At 41.5% G+C, this 24,495-nt stretch overlaps 1 protein-coding gene across 1 annotated transcript in view; it reads left to right on the top strand.

The window, feature by feature from the left end:
• LOC150081534 (tubby-related protein 4-like) overlaps window positions 1-24,495 on the top strand; it is a 223,528-nt gene that overhangs the window by 181,300 nt on the left and 17,733 nt on the right. The window contains exon 12 of the mRNA XM_090380059.1: window positions 13,765-13,959. Coding sequence (XP_090236185.1) covers window positions 13,765-13,959 — 195 coding nt within the window. The remainder of the gene's footprint in view (window positions 1-13,764; window positions 13,960-24,495) is intronic.

Raw genomic sequence — 24,495 nt, 5'->3', positions numbered from 1 at the left:
TTGAGCTCTTATTGTCCGGGAATTTCTTGACATGCATTTTCCTGAGCACTGGATAGAGCATGGTGGATCGATTCCATGGCCTCTGCGCTCAGCCAATCTTGTGCTGCTTGATTTCTTCCTGTGGGGATACGTGAAGGACAGTAGTAGTAGTAGTAGTGGCATGTGATGCAAGAAAGCAAGTGTTATGAGCTTATGCAGCATCAGCCAAAAAAAAAAAAAAAAAAAAAATCACACCATTCCCTCCAAATGCCTGTCCAGTTCCTCCTTAAATTTATTTAACCTATCAACTTCCACAACGACAGATGGAAGTTTGTTCCAGCAATTAACCACCCGCTGGCTAAAGGCAAATTTCTGCACAGCTATTCTACATCTGTCTTTTCTTAATTTGAATTTATGTCCCCTTAGGTTTGTAATCTGAACAAGTGGAAGGATCCCAACAGAATTCAGCGTGCTCAACCCATTCAAGGCCTTATACACCTCAATCAGATCACCGTGCAGCTCACCCTAATAGTACAGGGTGATAGTCTCCAGCCACTGCAATTTGAAGAACTTAAACCTCTCTCTTAGTAAGAGGATCCCTTCATTCCCCTCACCAATCTTGTTGCCCTTCTCTGTACACACTCAAGCAAATCTACATCCTTCCTAAAATGAGGCTTCCAGACCTGTATGCAGTACTCAAGGCATGGCCTGACCATTGCCTTATACAGAGAGACAATCAACTACTTCTCCCTGCTAGCAAAATTCCTATATATCATTGACAAAACCCCATGACCTGCCCTGGCAGCCTGTCTGCATTGCTCAGAAAACTTCATATATGACTGCACAATTACTCCCAGGTCTTTTTCATTTTCTACCACCTTAAGTGTAGTAACACACAGTTGGTAAATTTCTCTGGGGTTACTTCTACCCATATGCAGTACTTTGCATTTGTCAAGGTTAAACTTCAGTTGCCACTTCTTAGCCCATCTGCCCAAATTATCTAGATCCTGTTGCAGTAGCACACTGCCATTACTGTCATTAACAACCCTGCCAACCTTTCTATCATCTGCAAACTTTGACAATAAGCCTGCTATACCTTCATCAATATCATTGATAAATATACAAAACAACAGAGGACCCAACACCGAACCCTGTGGGACTCCACTAATAAAATTAGTCCACGAAGAGCAGCACCCATTAATTACCACCCTCTGTCTTCTCCCACTTAACCATCCTTTTATCCATTGTAGCAACTTACCGTTAATACCATTCTGCTCCAATTTGTACAATAGTCTTCCATGCGTAACAGTGTCAAAAGCTTTCCTGAAATCCAAATGTATAATATCAAAATTATTTTTTGCATCCAGTTCCTTTGTAACCACATCATAATATCCTATCAAATTTGTCAGACAAGACTTTCCCTTAACAAACCCATGCTGTGTCTGAATTATTGCTGCAGTCATATCTAGATGATCCTGCAATGCATCTTTAACAAGTGACTCCATTATTTTACCCGGAACAGAAGTTAAACTGACTGATCTGTAATTACTCGTGTCACCCTTCGATCCCCCTTTGTGAATTGGGATTACATTTGCACATCTCCAGTCCATGGGGACCTCCCCTGAGTCCAAGGATGCTCTCATAATTATGGCTAAGGGTTTGCTTAGTTGCTTTGCCGCCTCTTTAATATAACTGGATAGATCCCATCCACCCAGGGTGCCTTTCTTCAACAATTTCTCCTCCACTTTGCTCTCAGTTATTGCAAAATCATTAAGCGCCCTGCTGCAATTTGATAACCTTCTGCCATTTTCAAACCTTAATAACTCCTCATTTGTGAATGTAGATGCAAAGTACTCATTCAGTTTGTTTGCTATCTGAGCAGGATCATCAACAGTCAAACCATCGATATCAAGTGGACCAATCAGATTCATCCCCTTCCTTTTAGCGTTTATATAAGTAAAGAAATCCTTGCTGTTTTTCTTAGCATCTTTTTCCAAAGATTTCTCGTAATCTGCCTTCGCCTGCCTAACCTCCTTTGTGACCTAATTACAGACTAGTTTATATCTGCCATAGACTTTGGAGTCGCTTGATAATTTATATGCATCCCATGCATTTTTCTTCTCTGTCACGAGTCTCATTAGTTCATTTTATAACCATTTAGGCCTAAACCTTGAACAATATTTCTTAATAGGTATGAAACTTTTTGTAGCATCCACGATTAATTCCTTGAATGCTTCCCACCTAGAATTTGCTGTTGGTAACATCATCAGTTGATCCCACTGTACAGAATTTAAAAACTGTCTGAGACCATTGTACTCACCTTTACGGAAGCAAAAACTCTCTCCTTTACCCCTGATGGTAATTATATATTTAAGTAAATCCCACATCAGTACACTGTGATCACTGCCACCTAGTGGTTCCTTTATCTGCAAATTCTTAATACATGAATGATCACTGCCGATAACCAGATCAAGAGTATTACCCTCTCTGGTTGCCTCTTGAACATGCTGCTGCAGAAAACAATCATCCAATAAATCCACAAAAGTCTTACTATTGTGTGAGTGACCAACCCACAAGTTCCAGTCAATATCTGGGAAGTTAAAATCCCCCATTATAAGACATTCTGATTTACTAGTTTCTCCATATAATTGTTCATTGTACTCATTCAAGTTATTAGGCCTATAACAAACTCCTACTCTTATTTTTGCTTTCACAGTGCTTATGTCACACCAAACTGACTCAACAGTGCACTGTTCATCTATATCAACTGGATGCACTTCTTTTGATTTTATTTTTCTTAATTAACAGCATAACACCTCCTCCCTTCCTATCCTGTCTATCCTTTCTGTACACACTGTACTCCCCAAATTCCTGTTCTGCATTCCTTATATCTGTGTGACACCACGTCTCTGATATCCCAACAATATCCGCCTTTGATGTCTTGACCAACACTTCAAATTCATCAAATTTATTTACTATACTTCTAGCATTGGTATACATGCCCCTGTTCCTATTCCTAGTTACCCTGACACATCCCATATACCCACCTGTTTCATGATGACTGCCATCAGTCCCTGAAACTCCCAGCACCCCTCGCTCCAGGTTGCTAATTATTCTAATAGAAGTTGTGCAAGAATCACCTTCACCTCTGCCTGCGGCTTCTTTTAACCTTTTAGTCTGTGAATCCCCCCTCGACGTGGGCACCTGTGCGTGGTGAGGGGACCTCCCAGTGACGCTGCTGGACTTCCAGACTAGCATCACTGGGATCCAACGCCCACAGCCCAGGTTCCAGGCTTACATCAATGGAATCTGGCGTGTTTGCCGTGCGCTGCGACCCGTGGAAATTCGGAAAGGAGGATCCTGGTGGTTGAGGGTCCCAGCTTCAATACACCACTTTGGCCCCTGCTTCGACAAGATGGGAGGTCCTGGAAGGCCGGGCTAGAATCACTCAGCTAGTAGGCTCACCTGCGAGGGTCAACCATGTCAATGCCACACCCCTACCCTCATTGTCCGAAGGACAGGATTCAGGCTGGCGGCGGTGCGGGTATGGTGTCTGGGTAGCCCTGGCATCCCACTCCCGAGCGCATTTATTGCATGCCGGGTAGTGGGCGTCCCCTTGGGCTCCGTGGTGGGTGGGGAGCCCGGACACTGAACCACTTAAAATTTACATGAATCCTGATAAACTAACTTCTTCAGGGGCCCCAACCCGGTCCCTATCTGAAACCATTGACAAAGATGCAGATAGAATTATTGCTAAAAAGAGGCAGCAAACCGAATTACCATCAGGGCCAGTCCCAAGGTTCTTAATCATGCATTCTACCAATGAAACACCGATTGTTAAAATGTCGCCCTTTTTTATTCAAAAAGGGTTAGATGGGTTAGCAGGTTCACCCAAATCAGTTAAGAGGCTTCGTTCTGGAGACCTTTTAATTAATTGAAACTAAAAATGACAGGCAATCGGAACATCTACTCCGAGTAACATCAATCGGAGGAGTATCCATAACAGTGACACCACACAGAACACTCAATTCATCGAGAGGTGTCATTTCGGAGTGGGACCTTCTCGACGTAACCGAGGAGGAAATCTGCTCCGAATTAAAACCACAGGGAGTTATTGCCGTCAAGAGAATTACTGCGCGAAGGGATGGAAAAATGGTTAAAACCAGGAGCATTATCCTGACTTTTAACTCTCCTAAACCTCCTGACGAGATTAAAGCTGGATACATCAATTGTTCAGTGCGTCCATACGTTCCGAACCCTTTACGGTGTTTTAAATGCCAGAAGTATGGACATTCTCAAATGGCCTGCCATGGAGTCCTTGCATGCGGTCGATGCGGTGCAAAGGACCACGAAACAACAGCATGTTCAGCCGCAAAACCCACCTGTATTAACTGTGAAGGCGAACACCCGGCCCACTCACGAGCATGCCAGAGGTGGAAAGAAGAAAAAGAAATTCAACAGCTGAAGGCAGAGCTAAATATATCATACCAGGAGGCAAGGAAATCGGTAAAACCCTTGAATATCAACAAACCTACCTACGCCCAGAAGGTAGCAGGGAGATGTTCCGTCGGAACTCAGACGGACATGACCATTCCTCCAAAGGAGTCTTTCACTCTCATCGCGCGTTATCTCTTACGTTCTCAAAAACTGCACAGAAAAACCAATCAGCTGCCACTGCTATATTAGTACCTCCTAATGCTCCACAAGTAACCAAGGTAATTACGAAAGAAAAGAATAAGAAAGGGGAAGTCCCCCCTAATACCCAAGAAAACATGGATGTCGAGCAGAAGGAGGTACCCGAAGATTCAGTCTTGGAACTCTTTGCGGAGGAAGAAATGGACACGGGACAGCATCCATTCTTCCCCAAAAAAGATAAACCCGAGACTGATAAAAGTAAGCCCTCAGCACCTCGGAAGCCGCCTGATGGACCCACCGAGCCAAAATAATGGTTAAATTCCTACAATGGAATTGTCGTGGATTCCGGCGAAATATTGATGACATCAAGGCCCTCCTGCAAAAGCACGAGCCAGTTTGCTTTTGCTGCAGGAGACATATCTAAAGGCAAATGATGATCCCACCATGCACAACATCACAATTTTTCGAAAGGACAGAATTGCTGATGGCTCTGCTCATGGAGTGGCTATCCTTGTGGGTAACGAGACCCCAGTGCAGCCCTTGCTAATTACAACTAGCAGAGAAGCCGTTGCAATTCGCCTTACGGTGGGATTTTTATTAACGGTCTGCTCTATCTATTTGCCACCTGGGATTGACATCTTCCAGGAAGACCTTGATGATCTTCTAACGCAGTTGCCTCCCCCTTTCTTACTTATCGGGTATTTTAACGGATATAACTACCCTGTGGGGTAGTGCTAACATCAACGGAAGGGGACGAGTCATAGAGCGTATGCTCAATACAGTCAGTCGGGAGCCTATCAATGACACAGTAAAGTACATCACAGAAATCATTGTCCAAGCAGCTGCGAATGTTGTCCCAAAAACATCTGCCCGGTTTCCACCATTTCCCAAACCTTGGTGGAATTCACAATGCACAACAGCAAAAAAGGCTCAAAACAAAGCGTGGGGGATATTTCGGCGATATCCTACCACGAACAACTTTATAGCCTTCAAACATGCATGAGCCAAAGCACGCTACATCCGTCCTCAGAGTCAAAAGGAATCGTGGATCCGTTTTACATCATCTATTACCCAGTCTACCAACTCTAAGGTAGTCTGGGATAAAATCCGGAAAATGAAGGGAAAATATACATCCCACCCTTCTTCAATCCTAGATTATAATGGATGCACTATTGCAGATCCAACTGCAATAGCCAATGCTCTTGGGGAAACATTCTCTAACATCTCCGCAACATCCTTGTATTCCCCAGAGTTCCTGGTCCTGAAACATAAACTGGAAAAACAAGCACTTAATTTTAAGTCCAAGGGGCTCTATCCCTACAACGGGGCATTCACTATAGAGGAACTGAAAAGAGCCCTCACTCTTTCCAAAGCAAGTGCTGTTGGACCAGATGGCATCCATTATGAAATGATTAAACATCTTTCACCAAAATCTATGGTTTGTCTGCTCCTTCTGTATAACAGAATCTTTATTGAAGGGCAGTTTCCGGATTCCTGGCGAAAGGCAATCATTCTTGCCTTTCCTAAGCCAGGAAAAGATCCAAAAGTCACCACCAATTATCGTCCTATTGCTCTGATTAGCTGTCTGTGCAAAATCCTGGAGAGAATGGTTAATTCTCGTTTAATATGGTATCTAGAATCAAATGAACTTCTCTCCAACATCCAGTGCGGCTTCCGAAGGAACCGGTCCACTTTGGACCATCTTATTAGATTGGAAGCATCCATCCGGGATGCTTTCCTAAAACGCGAACACTTGGTGTCGGTGTTCTTTGACATGGAGAAAGCGTATGACACAACTTGGAGATTTGGCATCTTGAAAGATCTGCATAGCCTTGGTCTTAGGGGGCAACTCCCCATTTTTATTAAAAACTTTTTAGCCAATCGATCTTTCCAAGTTCGTGTGGGATCCTCACTCTCTCGTTCCTTCAGCCAAGAGGAGGGAGTACCACAAGGATCAGTATTAAGTATCACGCTTTTTGCCATCAAAGTAAATTCCATCACAGAACAACTTCCTCCAACTGTAAACTGTGCCCTCTATGTTGATAACTTTAGCATATTTTGTCAGTCATGCAACATGAGGGTTATTGAAAGACAACTGCAGAAAGCCATTGATCGCCTTAATTCCTGGGCACTTGCTAATGGCTTCAGGTTCTCGCCGGAGAAGACCGTTTGCGTACACTTTTGTCGCAAGCGTAATCTTCATCCTGAACCTGAATTAAGGCTCGGACAAAATGTTATTCGAGTAGTGTTAGACAGAAAATTCTTGGGACTTGTGTTTGATAAAAAGTTGACGTTTCTCGAACATATTCATCAACTTCGTACAAAATGCACGAGGGGACTAAATATTCTTCGCTCTCTCTCCTCCATGCGTTGGGGAGTAGATCAATGCACCCTACTACGGCTTTACCGTGCACTTGTACGATCCAAATTAGATTACGGGTCCCAGGTATTCTCCTCAGCCAGACATAGTGTCCTCCGATGGTTGGACCCTGTCCACCATCAGGCTATCCGTATCGCTACTGGAGCATTTCGAACATCTCCTGTCCAGAGCTTATACGTCGAAGTAAATGAACCACCGTTACCCCTTCGACATAAGCAGCTGTCTTTAAACTAGCCGTTAAAGTTGAAATCCCTGCCAGACCATCCTACGTGGACACGCGTTTTCGAGCCACGTTGGGAAAACTTGTACAATACCCGTCAGACTGCCAATCGACCTTTTGGTATTCGTGTCCAAGAGCTACTCAGAGAGTTTAACATCACGGTAGAGATAAGGTTGCAAAAACACCAAAAGAAACTCTTCCACCCTGGCATGCTCATATCCCATCCTGTGACTTTTCCCTTAAGAAATGGGTAAAGTCTGGGACCTCATCATCTGTCTACCAGCAATTCTATGCTGCCCACCGATCCGATTACTCTGATTTTTTGCCTGTGTTTACCAATGGCTCAAAATCAGAGTTGTCTGTAGGATCTGCTGCTATCTTTCTAGATAGTACTATCTCTAGGAAGATTCCCCACGAATGCAGCATATACACAGCTGAGTTGTATGCTATTGAGCTAGCCTTGGACCACATTAAAACCCGTAGCACCAAAGATGTATGGTATACACTGACTCTTCAAGTACACTGCAGGCTTTATCGGGGATGAGTTATAATCCTCATCCGATTGTGACACGGATTCAGCAGACGTTACATTCCCTGTTTGAGTGTTCATTCGACATCGGTTTCTGCTGGATTCCGAGCCACATTGGGATCAGGGGAAATGAACTGGCAGATGCTGCGGCCAGATCACCAGAACCACACAACACTTATTGCCTGTTAGTCCCCTATACAGACTACAGGCAGCTAATGCAAACTAAATTACATTCCCAATGGCAACAATCGTGGTATGAGCAAGTCACAAACAAGCTCCATCAGATAAAGCCTGTAATCCAACACTGGCAGTCTAGTCTGCGCAGGAACCGTAAAGAGGAAGTTATGCTAGCTCGTCTCCGCATAGGACACAGTCATCTTACACATGCTTTTCTGCTGAGGGCGGATGACTGTCCTATGTGCGAGAACTGTGGCACCATTTTAATTGTGTGTCCACGTTTTAGACAAGAACGTGATTTATATTTTACCGTTTTTAGTCATCTGGCTGAGCCTTATACACTCAGTCAGATTTTATCCGGCAGTGACGATGTGTCTGCTGTTTTTAGCTTTTTAAAATCAATAAATGTTCTTGCTCATGTATAAAATTTACATTTTATTGTGATTTTCTATTTATTTATCCTTTATACATTTGTTATATATTTTGACATAAGGTATAAGGTATAAGGTATGTTAGTGTCTAACGGCTCCTGGGATTTCTCCCATCTCCGCGGGTGTACATTGTATCGGGGCCAGAGATTTGAAGTGTGTGGGGGTCATGTGCTGTGTATTGTGTTGTGCCCTTTGTTCCTCCGGTCTATTAGCCGCCGAGCCCCTAGTGGGACCCGACGTTACCACACCATGCCACGGGGAGGCTGACCGGGTGTACCACTGTAGCTAGAGTACTCTGGCGGGTCCTGCCACCTACTTTCCTGGGATTTCAGTGGCTAGGACCAGATTTAAGAATGAGATGATCGCTGTTTCTTGAGCAACGGTTGTAATTTTAACAGAGCGTAGGGTTGTTCGCTGATAACTTGTTCTAGGGCCAAATAGGTCGGGCAGTAATTTTGATGTTTTTAGATTTAGACCTGTGGGGGCATGAGTGTGTGTGTATATAAAAATATATATACACACACACCCACACACAAATATATATATATATATATAAACTAAAAAAAAAAAAAAAAAAAAAAAAAACGTTGTGCAAGAGAAAAGTAAGGGAGGAAGGCAAAGACTGGAGGGTAGGAAACAGAAGAAAGGGGCCAATAGAGAAGATGGCCCCTGATGACAGTGTGGCATGCCCAACGCCTCACCAGAGAGAAGAGTGGGGTGGCGGGTGGACAAAAACCACCTCCCCACAAAAAAAAAAATAAATAAAAATAAAAAATAATAATAATAAATAAAAAAAAAAAAAAAAAATCATTCTGTAAGAGAAAAATAGGGGGGGGGGGAGTAAAGAACGGATGGCAGGAAACAGAAGAAAGCCGGAAAAAAAAAAAAAAAAAAAAAATGAGAGAGAGATATACCCCGCAAGTTCAGGGTAGGTACAGCTAGCACGGCCAGTCAGTTGCAGCCGACAACTTGCTGGAAATCCAGCAGTGTGAGTGCTGCTATGGTGGATGGGTCATGTTCAGTAAGGTCTAGTTCAGGTGCCGTCATTGGGACTCCATTTGGTGAGTCTTTGTCGCATCCAGACTGAAGGCTGGTCCAGTAGTCCATCAGAACGAACAGTGGGGGTGGTCAAAACCGGGAGTCCAAGATTAATGGTCAAGTCCAGGGATCGATGCTAGGCCTCTTCTTGATGAGATGTGTCACGTCTGGTCGAGAAAAGTTTGTCCAGGAATCAATGATGAGGAATTTGTCAAAGTATGTGTGGACCCTGTCTTTGATTGCACTGCTGGTCAAGTCTTGTGCAAGTTGGTCCAAGGCATTAGCATTCATGGCTCAATGATGAATAGCAACAATTGGCAGTCATGGTTGTTATGACCTATTGATTCGGATACTAGGGTGGTGGTAGTGCTTTCTGCCTGGTAAATAAGTCCATTGCAAATTGAGTCAGAGCTCGGTAAGTTTCTTCATTCTGTAGGGTGAGGTGTTCTTGATTTTGGTAGTTGAAGCGTAGTTTTGTTATTAGGATCCTCCTGAAGTCCTCGTAGATTTCACAGCTGTGGGCAAGGTGCTCCCACGTCTGATCCTCTCCACAGTGGCAGCGGGGTGAGTCTGAAATTCTGAAGTCATGTAGTTTTTTCTGGAAGGAGCCATGTCCAGTGAGGAGGTAGGTAGCATAGAGTCCTGGTGAAAACCAGACAGGTGTGAGGGGTTAGAAGGCCCTGACATCAGGGAGGAATCTTTTGGTGACAGCGCCTTTAGTTGATGTCTGCCATCTTTCTTGCCAGGTGTCTGTTAGATGTTCATTAAGTCTTATCTTTTCAGCGTTTCTATTATTTGCTGGGTCAGTGGTGAAACCTGCACAAGTAACTGCTCTTCCTTTGGCTATTTGGTAGAGCAACCCATGACGAACAATCTCCAGGTCCAGTGGAAGAGATCCAGTGAGGACCTGTAGCGCATGGGTGCTGACAGTGCGACAAGCACGCGAGGACAGAAGGAGAAGAGAGCGCTGGATAGTTCCTAGGCACGATCTGTTTACTACGGTATTGGCCTTCTTGTACCAGACTCCAGAAGCATAGGTGATAACCGGGATGAAAACTGCCTTATAGAAGAGTGACAGCGTTCTCTTCTTTAAGCCCCAGTCCTTCCGGGCAACTCTTGAGACTTGGGCAGCATACTTCCTGATCTTAATCCTGAGTTGGTCTAGATGAGGAGTGAAGGAAAGGTTTTTGTCTAAGATCAAACCTAGATATTTAAGCTCTGTTTTTAGTTTTACTGTAACACCATTGACCTTGATTTGGGGTGGTCTTCTCAAATCAAGGGTGCCTTTTAGTAGGATCGAATTGGTTTTCTCTGGGGAGATCTTTAGGTTGTTATGCTCTGCCCAAGCTTGAAGGGTGGAGATGGCCTGGTTGGCAGTTGCTTCTAGTTGGGTTCTGTTATTGGCAGAAAAGAGCATGACCAGGTCATCTGCATAGGCCTGGGTTTGTACATTGTTGAGTTTGGTGTTCAGGAAATCATCCAGCACCAGATTCCAGAGGAGAGGCCCCAGGACAGATCCCTGAGGGCATCCCCTGAAGACTGGTCTGGAGACACTGCAGTGGGGAGCAGACACGACAACTCGCCGGTCCTGGAGATAGGTCTTGATGCATCTATATAAGTTTTCTGGGACATGCGCTCTTCGGAGTCTGCCCAGGACGCTGGGCCACCAGAGGGAATCGAAGGCACCAGCAAAGTCAAAGGAGATTAGTAGAAAGTATTTGGAGTTGCAGTTGGTAGCAGCTTCAATGATTGTTTCCAGTGCATCAATCGTGGAGCGTCCTTTCCGGAAACCGTACTGCTTAGGTGAGGAGAGACCAGCGTCATTGTAGTGGGCTTCTATTCTATGGGAGATCATCCTTTCGAGAAGTTTGCTGAAGACTGGCAGCAGTGCAATGGGCCGGTAAGATTGTGGCAGATCATGTGGTTTGGTTGCATTCTTCAATATAAGTCTAAGGATTGCAGTCCTCCATTGTGTGGGGAAGAATCCTTGGTGGAGACAGTGGTTTAACAGGTTTTGACATAGTGACCTAAGTAATTGGGTCACTGAAAGTTTAAAATTTTCTATATATGACTTGGTTTTGGCGCATTATAGCCTCAGTAGCTAATGCGCCAATAAAATCAAAACCAACCAACCAAACTAGTCTGTGAATCCCCAGAAGCTAGCAGTTTTCCGACCCACCTAACACTGCCTCGAAATCATCAGCAAATATTCTTTCACCCTTTCTATTTAAGTGTATTCCATCCCTGTAGAAGCAGTCTCTCCTTTTAACAAGCACAGACCATGCTGAAAAAAATTCTACCCCTTGAGCCTTGCACATTCCCCTCAGGGCCGAATTGATTGACAAAACTCTCATCATGTATTCCCTCCTACTGTGAACTTAAGCTCAGAATTGTTGCTGCGATCAAAACAGTTACACTGCAAATGTTGGAGAACACTTGGAGGGAAATTGAATATTGCTTGGACATCTTATGTGCCACGAAAGGCACGCATGTTGAAGTTGTTTAACATTCTGCAGTATTGATTCTATAGGTAATAAAACTTTTTGAGTACATTCTGTAAGCAGTTTTATTTTGTTGTTTCCGGTTAGAAAATTATAGGCCACGGAAACCCTGACAATAACTTAGAATCACCCCGTACTATGCCAAGCACTGTGATCATTTTAGGCATGCTATTCTCACTCGTGCAGAAAGTCTGTTCGTGTTTCTCTCTTCTGGCTTGTTTTCAAATCTTCCATTTCCATTTTGGAAATTGATTACCATAGCAGACTAAATCAGAAGTATGATTCTGATTTAGTTGTAGACAGAAGATGACTGCTTGTGCACCCATGCGTGCCACTTATGGCTTGCATGAACACTCCCATAATGAATGCACTGTGTAATCTCCACATTGCCTGAACTGTAAAGGAGATCATCCTGCTTTCTTTAGGGCTGTGCTCTATGGAAAAGAGAAAAGCAAATCGAAAAATACAAGACTGAATATGAGAGGATATATCAAGAAATGAAAAAGCAGATATATTTGTCTACTAACATGTAGACAAATATATCTGCATTAGGTAACAGCAGTACACAGAAGTCAAAAGAATCAATTTGACCAAATAACACTACAGTCATGATTTCACCATATACCAAGGCTGGAGTTTTTTTAATCACAAATGATAAAAAAAAAACTCAGTCTCAAAACAATAGAAAAAATAGTGTAATAATGATTTTGTGGAGTCTTTTTCTTCTGTTTTTTATAGAGATGAAAAAGGTAAAGCTGAACCATGAAACCGATTTAACTCCACGAAACCAATGATATGGACACTGGCAATTAGCCAGTAATGCATTTCACTACATTGGAATTTCTGTGATGTTCTAAAAAGTAATATTGATGACATTAAAGATCTATATGCCTATAATCCTGCTGGTGTATGGTTACAAGAAACAAACCTAACTCCACGTAAATTTATCTTCCACCAAATCATTCTTTTGCACATCAAGAAAGACCTGTTGAATCAGTTGCCCTCTTCAAGGAGCACCTTCATCAATATATCTTACCATCTGTTCACAAACTTTGCTTCTACTTTTTGACCAGTCAAGAAGCATAAAACCTATAATCCCAATTATTTGTAGAATACTGATGAATAACATGCCACAGCATATAACTGGAAAAAAAAATTTAAATTCTCTAAAGCAAATTGGCAAAATACCAGTCCTTTGCAGCTTTTGATTAAGAGTCATAAGAACCTCTGATATTGAAAATGAAGTCACTTAGTCATGAATTGAATAATTTCTGCAGTAGATATTGTGGTCCCACAGACATTAAGTAAATATTATAAGCAGTACATTAACATTGGTGAAATGAAAAAAACTTTTAGTACTTTTCATGTTTGGTGTTTTCACAAAAAAAAAAAAAAAAAAAAAGATTCAAGCTGATTCATACACATCTGAACAAACAATTTTGTAATAGAAATGAGCAGCAGTCTTTACTGTAAAGTTGTAAAGCTGAAAATTATAAGGTTATCTCCTTGACTTCTCACCCCTCTACTTTAAGAATAATGGCAATTTTCACAATTATAACTGTTTTCTGTTTGTAGTTCAACTGAAAGTGCAACAATTGAGAGATTGTCTTTTTTTTTTTTTTTTTTAGTAGACTTTCCTATTTTTATTTTCCTTTCCTATTTTATTTTCCTTTCTCACTATTTGTTCTTTCAGTCTGCATATCTGTATCAAATGAATGCATGTTTTGTTGTTCATATATTTAATTAAGTAACCAAACAAAATTTTTAAATATCTAGATGCATTTGAGATTTTTTTATGATTATGGTTTCTTTAAATTTATATATTTCACTTTAAGTATTCATAATTTTGAATAATCTTCCAAATTTCTTTTCAGTTAAAGAAACGTTGGGGAAGGTCTGTGACAGATGGTGCACAAGGAAGTACGGCAGCACCACCCTACAGAGAATTTATATTGCATAATAAAGCGCCATTATGGAATGAAGTCAGTCAGGTATATCAGTTAGATTTTGGAGGCAGAGTTACCCAGGAATCTGCTAAAAATTTTCAGATTGAGTTTCATGGAAGACAGGTAATTATTTATAATATTCTTTAAAAGGAATGTGTTTTAATCACATCTGATTCCTAATAGGAAATCAGTTTAAAGTGAACTTCTGTTAACCTCTGATCAAGCTGATTTATGACTTGTATATAGTTAAATTGTGATGTGACTGATTTTAATAGGAAATTTAAACACACACACTAGTAGTGGCAAATGAAGCATGCTTATACCAATCAAATGAAAAACACACACACACACTATCCACATCATTTGTTGCCCATTTCTCTAATTAATTTTCCTAATCCTTCCTTAAATTTATTCACTGTCCACTACTACAACACAGACACGTTTCTTCCAACAATCAATTACTGTCTGACTGAAGGCCTATGTTGGAAGATTGTTGGCTTTACATGTATATCTTGTAACCATTATTTTTTAATTTAAATCTGTTCCCTTATATGCATCATCTGAGAAAAAGCAAGGCTGTGGATACTAATCTTGATTAATATCAAGAAGTTATATTAATTTTATTATAATGATTTTCAAATTTTATATTAGTTTGTTTTGAATAAACAAAATGACAGAAAGAAACTCCCCGTGAGCCGTTCCTTGTTTTGCTTTTTAGCGCAACACGCAAATCAGCCCATGAACAAACACATATAGTCATGATACTCTGCTGTCTTGTGTTTAATTAACTATATGATTTATGATGCTGATGCCTGCAAAACATAACCAACAGCAGCAAAGAAGCCCAGATTTTTTTTTTTTTTTTTTTTCATTATTATCATTAATAATATTATCATCATTATTAATAATAGTAGTGGTGGTGGTAGTGGCATATGATGAAAGAAAGCAAGTTTATACAGCATCAGCCAAAAATATAAAAAAAAAGAAGCCAGCACTTCCCATTTCACCTGTCCATCCCCTCTAACGGTTTATCTAATTCTTCCTTGAAGAAATTCAAGGAAGAATTAGATAACAAACTACTCACCAGTACAAAGAAGGAACTAGACAAATTCTTGGAGGGTGTGGATGGGTGAAGTATGTGGTGAAGTAAGCTTGCTTTCTTGCATCGTTTGTCCCTACTACTATTATTACTAACAGGGTTAACAAACATTCCATCATGGAATGTAATACAGTGCCACGTAAGCAGTTGGTCTGTATGTGACATTCAAATGGCACTGCTAAGCCCTAGATCAATGATTAGTGATATGCTCTACAAATGGAAGCAGACTGATGATATGAAACCCTTGTGAATCAACCCAGAATTGTCTGCTCAAAATGCAAGTGGACATCGCAGAATATACAAGATGCTACGTGATATAGGTTACCACAGTCATGCAACCCTCTAGACGCCACTAATCATTTTAACTAATGTCAGATACCATCTATCTTGGTGTTAAACCCCACCATTCTTGGACTGTAGACCAATGGAAAGCTGTATTTTGGAGTGACATGGGTCGTACATGGGCTGCCAGTTTGAGAGTTGTGCCTTGGTATGGCAGATGTCCAGAGAAAGCTACCTGCTAGGCTGTATTCTGCCAACAAAGCCATTTGACAGAGACAGCTTGATTTTCTGGGGCTGGTTTTCATGGTTTGACTGGCACTATTGGTTGTTTTTGACAAAATCATATGTTGAGATCTCTCCCTCTCTGGATGTTCTGGACAATAATGCATTACCTACATTATGGACTACGTGTTATACTGTTTGCATTGTGTCAGACTGCTTTGAGCTTGGAAAAGTTAAACTGGCTATCTCAGAGCAGGCTCCGTTTATCAATTTTCTTCAATAAGTGTTTGTAATAAGAATCCACCATACTCTACCCTTGTTGAAAGTCAATCCAGTCCTTGCAAGGTATGGACTACAGTGATTGTAAAACAAAGAACTAACATTTGAACTTAGCATTAGTATTAGTAGGGGCATTTGATGCAAGAAAGCAAGCTTATGCAGCATCAGCCAAAAAAAAAAAAAAAACCCCCCACTTCCACTTCACCCCTTTGTTCGTTCAAAATACCTGTCCAGCTGAGCCTTAAACTTATTTAGGCTATCAACCTCCACCACAAGGGATGGGAGTCTGTTCCACCAACCAACCACCCGCTGGCTAAAGGCAAATTTCCGCACGTCTATCCTACATCTGTCTTTCCTCGATTTGAATTTATGCCCTCTCAGGTGATTTTTTCTGAGCTAGAGGAAGAATCCCATCAGCATTGAGCATGCTTAAACCATTCAAGGCTTTATACACCTCTATCAGATCACCTCGCTGGTGCCTAGTCTCCAGACACTATAATTTGCAAAACTTAAGCCTTTCTTCGTAAGAGCACCCCTTTGTTCCATTCACTAATCTTGTTGCCCTTCTCTGTACTCGTTCCAGCAGCTCTACATCCTTCTTGAAATGAGGCCTCCAGACCTGTATACAGTACTCTAGGTGTGGCCTGACCATTGCCTTATACAATGGAATAATCACCTCCTTATCCCTGCTGGAAAAATTCCTGTATATCATTGACAATACTCCATGAGCTACTCTTGCAGCCCGTCTGCACTGCTCAGAGAACTTCATATCTGCCTGCACAACCACCCCCAAGTCCCTTTCATTCTCTACCACTGTCAGTGTAGTACCACAGAGTTGATATGTTGCTCTGGGGTTGCTGTTTCCCATGTGTAGTACTTTACATTTGTCAATGTTAAACTTCATTTGCCACCTCTCAGCCCATCTGCTCAACCTTTCCAGATCCTGTTGCAGCAGCATAGTGTCAGTAGTGTCCTTGACAACCCTGCCAACCTTTGTATCATCTGCAAACTTGGACATTAAGCTTGATATACCATCATCAATGTCATTTATAAATGCAGAAAACAATAATGGACCCAACACTGAGCCCTGAGGGACTCCACTAATAACATTAGTCCACGATGAGCAGTGTCCATTAATTACCACTCTCTGTCTTCTCCCCCTCAACCACCCCCTTTATCCATAGCAGCAATTTGCCTCCAATGTCACACTGCTCCAATTTGTGTAGCAGTCTTCCATGTGCAACAGTATCAAAAGCCTTTCTAACATCCAAAATGTATAATATCAAATTTATTCCCTGCATCCAGTTCTTTTGTGACTGCATCATAGTATCCAATCAAGTTGGTCAGGCAAGACTTCCCCTTAACAAAACTATGCTGTGTCTGAGCTATAACTGAAGTCTTGTCTAAATGATCCTGCAGTGCTTCTTTAACCAGTGACTCCATTAATTTTCCTGGAACAGAAGTTAAGCTCACAGGTCTATAATTACTTGTGTCAGCCTTTGATCCTCCTTTGTGAATTGGGGTCACATTTGCACATTTCCAGTCTATGGGTATCTCCCCTGAGTCCAAGGAAGCTCTCATAATTATGGCTAAGGGTTTGCTTACTTCCTTTGCTGCCTCCTTTAATATAACTGGATAGATCCCATCCACCCCGAGTGCCTTTCTTGTGTTTATCTTGAACAGTTTCTCCTCCACTTTACTCCCAGTTATTTCAAGATTCTCTAGCTTACTGCTAGAGTTGAATACACCTCTGGCATTCCCCTTGCTGAATAACTCCTCATGTGTGAATGTCGATGCAAAATATTCATTTAGTTTGTTAGCTACCTGAGCAGGATCATCAACAGTTGACCCATCAATATCAAGTGGACCAATCTGATTCATCCCCTTCCTTCTAGAGTTTACATAAGTAAAGAACTCTTTGCTGTTTTTCTTTGCTTCCCTTGCCAAGGATTTCTCATAATCTGCCTTCGCCTGCCTAACCTCCTTTGTAACTTGGTTGCATATCAACTTGTATCTATCGTAGGCTTCTGTGTCATGTGTTAATTTGTAAGTATCCCATGCATTTTTCTTCTCAGCCATATGCCTCATTAGTTCATCTGACATCCATTTTGGCCTAAACCTTGAACAATATTTCTTAGTTGGTATGTAAAGCCTAGTAGCTTCCAAGATAAGTTCTTTGAATGCTTCCCATTTTGAATTTGCTGTTGGTAACATCATCAGTTGGTCCCACTGTATAGAATTTAAATACTGTCTCAGTCCATCGTAGTTGCCCTTATGGAAGCAATAACCCTTCCCTTTACCCCTAATGGTAGTTACCTCTTTGATTAAATCCCACTTCAGCACACTGTGATCACTGCCACCTAGTGGTTCATTTATCTGCAGATTCTTAATGCATGAAGAATCACTGCTGATAATCAAATCAAGAGTATTACTCCCTCTAGTTGCCCCCCGAACATGCTGATGTAGAAAACAATCATCCAATAAATCCACAAAAGCCCTGCTAGTGTGTGAGTAACCAGCCCCCAAATTCCAGTCAATATCTGGGAAATTAAAATCTCCCATTATAAGACTCTCTGATTTACTGGCCCACTCTATTTCCCTGTATAGTTCCTTATTATACTCATCAGAGTCATTAGGCCTATAGCACACTCCTACTCTCAATTTTGATCTCCCAATGCTTATGTCACACCAAACTGACTCAACACTGCACTGTCCAGCGATGTCGACTGGCTTCACTTCCTTGGTTTTTATGTGTTTCTTAACTAATAGCATAGCCCCTCCCCCCTTCCTATCCTGTCTATCCTTTCTGTAGACGTTGTACTCCCCAAATTGCAGTTCTGCATCCCTTATATCTGTGTGACACCACGTCTCTGATATCCCAACAATATCTGCCTTTGATGTTTTGAGCAATACTTCAAATTCATCAAATTTATTTACTAAACTCCTAGCATTGGTGTACACGCAGGTATACCTGCACCTGTTTCTATTCTTAGCTACCCTAACACAACCCATGTGTTTACTTGTACCCCAATGGCTCCCAGCAGTCTCTGAAATACCATGCATCTTGTTTTTCAGGCTTCTGCTCATTCTAATAGAAGCAGTGCAAGAATCTCTTTCACCTCTGCCAGTGGCTACTGTCAATCTATTGGTCTTTGTCTCCCCCCAAGCTAGCAGTTTTCCGACCCACCTAACACTGCCTCGATAGCATCAGCAAATATTCTTGCACCCTTTCTATTTAAGTGTATCCCATCCCTGTAGAAGCAATCTCTCCTGTTAACAAGTACAGTCCAGGCTGAAAAAAATTCTACCCCTTGAGCCTTGCACAATCTTTCCAGGGCCAAATTGATCGACAAGGCTCTCATCATATACTCCCTCCTATCGTGTCTGGGCAGAATTGCAGACACTTTCAAATTCAACCCTAATTCTTGGCTTTTGTTCAACAGTGACCTGTACTTGTTAAGTAATTCTGCCGGTCTCCTACTCTTAATATTATTAGTGCCAACGTGTACAACTATATCACCTTTTGTGCCCTTAAAAGACGATATTCGCTCTACAACGTCATCAACCTTTGCCCCTGGCAGACATACCCTGGTCCTGTTCCACCTATCTTTTTTACAAAGCATGTTCCCCGTTTCCCTGACAATAGAGTCACCAACAACTACTAGTTCCTTCGGGACCAGCGCATTCTGCCTTGGGGGTTGTCTCTGTGTCACGCGATGCCCAAGTGCAAGCTCTGGCGTTGATGTGGGCAGCTGAGAGCTTGATGGGCCCCTCAATTTAGTTTCTTCGAGGGCATCCACCCTGTCCTTCAAGCTCTCATATAGGCCCACAAGAACGCAGGGTTGTTGCCTGATATCGATACACTCCTTGCATCGCGCACACACAAAGACATCCCCCTTGGCAGTATCATGTCCCGTACCTGATTGCTCTGCAAACATCAAGCAAACAGTGCATTTTATAAGGCTGTGAGTCAGAGGACAACTGCCCCCCTCAGTTCTGCTCTGAGCCACAGCACTTCCATTAGCTTGAGCCTTTTGCTTTGCTGCTCTGGTCTGAGTCATGATTCTATTAATTTATTATAATTAATTATGTTATGTTATTAATTATGTTAAATATAATTAATTATATTACGTTTGTAATCTAAGTCGTTATATGTATTTATTTAAACGTACAATTTAACTGCTAACGAAATTCAACTAACGCTATCTAGTACGGTATATAACTATCGTATCACAAAGGCGGGAAAAATTACGAACGGTAGCGGAGTTGAAACACATGGAAACCTTTACCGATACTTTTATGTAATTACAAGGCCGAGTAAAGAATAAATACACCAAATTAATCAGAAAATCACAAAATAATGTTATACTACTAAATTTAAATCAAAAGTTTTAGAAAAACAATAACTTCACAGCTCTGCTAGATTTGCCTGTAAAACACTAGTTGCCAAACCAGATTTTTTTAGTTGCTATGGCAGACATATTTGTCAAGCCCTGCTGTAGTCTATTTTAATCAGGATATTTACCAAAACCCCTTCTTTAAATTCCTTGACACCTAGCCCTGTGAGAGTGCAGAGCACTTTCACAAGTTTAGTTAGGTGTTAGTTTGTTCCAATAGCTAAATTTCTCTTTGCCTAAAAGGAAATTTTTCCATGTTCCATCTGTCACTAGGCCTGATGTAGCCGAGTGATCAGCAGCAAAAGTGCATAGCACACATTCTTTGAGTGGACCGGGGTTCAAGCCCATGACTACTAAATACGATAAATATTTGTATTGACGATTTATTGTAAACTCTACTGACTTGGTTGTCGTGCCGAAGTATAAACAGAAAATTTATTTTTTTTTATTCTTAAGTTCTTGTTTATACTTTGGCATGACCACCAGATCAGAGGAGTTTGCAATACATCATGAATACAATTGTTAATTGTATTTCGAAGTCATGGGCTTGAACCATGGTCCACTCAGAGTGTGTACTACTGACCTGACCACTCAGCTATGTCAGGCATTAAATATGTATCTTCTAGTTTGTGTCACCTGAGCATTATCATGAGATGGAAACAAAATTTAAGAGCAGCATATTGTTCATTGTGGAAGTTAAACATAAGAAAGGCACCTGGGGTGGTGGGATCTATCAAGTTATATTAAAGGAGGCAGCAAAAGAAGTAAGTGAAGCCTTACCCATAATTATGAGAGCATCCTTGGATTCAGAGTAGATCCCCACAGACTGGAGATGTGCAAATATATCCTCTATTCACAAAGAGGGTATCAAAAGGTGACACGAGTAATTACAGACCTGTTAGTTTAACTTCTGTTCCAGAAAAATTATGGAGTCACTGGTTAGCAAAGCATTGCAGGATCATCGAGACAAGACTGCTGTTATAGTTCAGCCACAGCATGGGTTTGTTAAGGGGAAGTCTTGTCTGACCAGTTTGATTGTATACACTCATGATTGGATACTATGATGTAGTAACAAAGGAACTGGATGCAAAGAATAATTTTGATATCATATATTTGGATTTCAGGAAAGGCTTTAGATACTGTGGCACATGGAAGACTTTTGATACTGTGGCACATGGAAGACTGCTGCACAAATTGGAGCAGGGTGGCATTGGAGGCAAATTGCTGCTATGGATAAAAGGATGGTTCAGTGGGAGAAGACAAAGAGTGGTAATCAATGGACACTCATCTTTATGAATTAAAGTTATTGGTGATGTCCCCCATGGTTCAATGTTGGGCCCATTGTTGTTGATGAAGGTATATCGAGCTTAATGTGCAAGTTTGCAGATGATACAAAGGTTGGCTGGGTTGTTAATGACATGCTACTGCAGCAAGATCTAGAAAAGTTGGGCAGCTGGGCTGTGGGGTGGTAACTGAAGTTTAACATTGACAAATGCAAAGTACTGCATATGGATAGAAGTAACCCCAGAGTAACCTACCAACTGCATGGTACTACACTCAGGGTAGTGGAAAATGAAAAGCACCTGGGTGTTATTGTGCAGTCAGATATGAAGTTTTCTGAGCAGTGCAGACAGGATGCCACAGCCATTCATGAGGTCTTTTCAATGATATACAGGAATTTTGCTAGCAGATATAAGGAGGTGATTATCCCCTTGCATAAGGCAATGGTCAGGCCACACCTTGAGTACTGCATACAGTTATGGAGTTATGGAGGTCAGTGCTGATGGGATTCTTCCTCTTGCTCAGAATAATCACCTGAGAGGGCATAAATTCAAATTGAGGAAAGACAGATGTAGGATAGATGTGCAGAAATTTGCCTTTAGCCAGCGGGTGGTTGGTAGGTGGAACAGACTTCCATCCCTTGTCGTGGAAGTTGATAGCCTAAATAAGTTTAAGGCTCAGCTGGACAGGTATTTCGAACAAACAGAGGGGTGAAGTGGAAGTGGTTATTTTTTATTTATTTATTTTATTTTATTTTTATTTATTTATTTTTTTGGCTGATGCTGCATAAGCTTGCTTTCTTGCATCAAATGCCTCTACTAATGCTAATGCTAAAGGATGTAGAACTACTGGAATGAGTACAGGGAAGGACAATGAGATTGGTGAGAGGAACAAAGGGTTGCTCTTACCAAGAATGACCTAAGAAGAAGAAGAACTCTTTATTCCATACAAAAGGCACACGCCGCACACAATACCCTTCACTGCTACAAGCCATGGGTCAAGTTCTGCAAATTGCAATGTTTGGAGACCAGGCACCTGTGAGGTGGTCTGATTAAGGTGTATAAGGCCTTGAATGGTTTAAGCCTGGACAATTCTGATGGGATTCTTTCTCTTGTTTAGATTGCACACTTGAGGGTGCATAAATTCGAGTTGAGGAACAAAAGTTGTAGAACAGATGTGTATACGAGGGTGGTTCAGTAAATAATCGCCCTTACCTACTTCCACATATCGCAGAGTCATGATATTTTGTAGGTAGCATCATACATATCTCTGTACTAAAGCTGTAAAATTTCAGCCCTGTGTCTTAATTTGTTTTTCTCTTACAGAGTTGAGTGTGTGACAATGTAGCATCATGGACAAAGTTGAAGCCTGAGTTGTAATCTGGTATCTGTACTTGAAGGGAAAATCTGGGGCTCACATCTAAGTCAGTATGGGCTTGGTACACCCAGGATCCTAAGCTGGATATCATCATTCTTCTCTTTCTTGGTGATTCCCTTCTAATTCTGACTTTCTCTCTCTCTCTCTCTCTCTCTCTCTCTCTCTCTCTCTCTCTCTCTCTCTCTCTCACACACACACACAGGGTAATTCAGGTATTTGTTTTGTTTTTTTTTTTTGTTTTTTTGGCTGGTGCAGCATAAGCCTCATTCTTTCTTGCACCGTACAGCTAATAATAATAATAATTAGTAGAAGCATATGACGCAAGAAAGCAAGTGTATGCAGCATCAGCCAAAAAAAAAAAACCGCTCCCAGCTCAGCCTTAAATTTATTTAAGCTATCAACTTCCACAACAAAAGATGGAAGTCTGTTCCACCAATCAACTACCCGCTGGCTAAAGGCAAACTTTCGCACATCTATCCTACAACTGTCTTTCCTCAATTTAAATTTATGCCCTCTCGGATGATTATTCTGAGCATGAGGAAGAATCCCGTCAGCATTGAGCATGCTCAAACCATTCAAAGCTTTACCTCAATCAGATCACCTCATAGGTGCCTAGTCTCCTGACACTGTAATTTGCAAAACTTAAGCCTTTCTTTGTAAGAGCAACTGTTTGTTCCATTCACTAATCTTGTTGCCCTTCTCTGTACTTTTTCCAACAGCTCTACATCCTTCTTAAAATGAGGCCTCCAGACCTGTATACAGTACTCAAGGTGTGGCCTGACGATTGCCTTATACAAGGGGATAATCACCTTATCTCTGCTAGAAAAATTCCTGTATATCATTGACAAGACACCACGAGCTACTCTTGCAGACCGTCTTCACTGCTCAGAAAACTTCATATCTGCCTGCACAATTACCCCCAGGTCCTTTTCATTCTCTACCACTGTCAATGTAGTACCACAGTTGATACATTACTCTGGGGTTACTGTTTCTCATATGTAGTACTTTACATTTGTCAATGTTAAACTTCATTTGCCACCTCTCAGCCCATCTGCTCAACTTTTCTAGATCCTGTTGCAGCAACGTACTGTCATTAGTGTCCTTAACAACCCTGCCAACCTTTGTATCGTCTGCAAACTTGGACATTAAGCCTGATATACCATCATCAATATAATTTATAAATACAGAAAAACAACAATGGACCCAACACTGAATCCTGGGAGACTCCACAAATAACATTAGTGCACGAAGAGCAGTGTCCATTGATTACCACTCTGTCTTCTCCCACTCAACCATCCCTTTATCCATAGCAGCAATTTGCCTCCAGTGCCACACTGCTCCAATTTGTGCAGCAATCTTCCATGTGCAACAGTATCAAAAGCTTTTCTAAGATCCAAATGTATGATATCAAAGTTATTCTCTGCGTGCAGTTCCTTTGTGACCACATAATAATATCCAATGAAATTGGTCAGGCAAGACTTCCCCTTAACAAAACCATGCTGTGTCTGAGTTATAACTGAATGATAGATGATCCTGCAGTGCTTCTTTAACCAGTGCCTCCATTAATTTCCCTGGAACAGAAGTTAAACTAACAGGTCTATAATTACTTGTGGCACTCTTTGATCCTCCTCCTTTGTGAATTGGGGTCACATTTGCACATCTCCAGTCCATGGGTACCTCCCCTGAATCCAAGGAAGCTGTCAAAATTATGGCTAAGGGTTT

Source organism: Mastigoproctus giganteus, chromosome 8, assembly GCF_048544385.1.
Source record: "Mastigoproctus giganteus isolate SK-2022 chromosome 8, ASM4854438v1, whole genome shotgun sequence".
Classification (NCBI taxonomy): domain Eukaryota; kingdom Metazoa; phylum Arthropoda; class Arachnida; order Uropygi; family Thelyphonidae; genus Mastigoproctus; species Mastigoproctus giganteus.
Note: the sequence above shows the minus strand (reverse complement) of the source record. Positions and strands in the feature narration are given on the sequence as shown.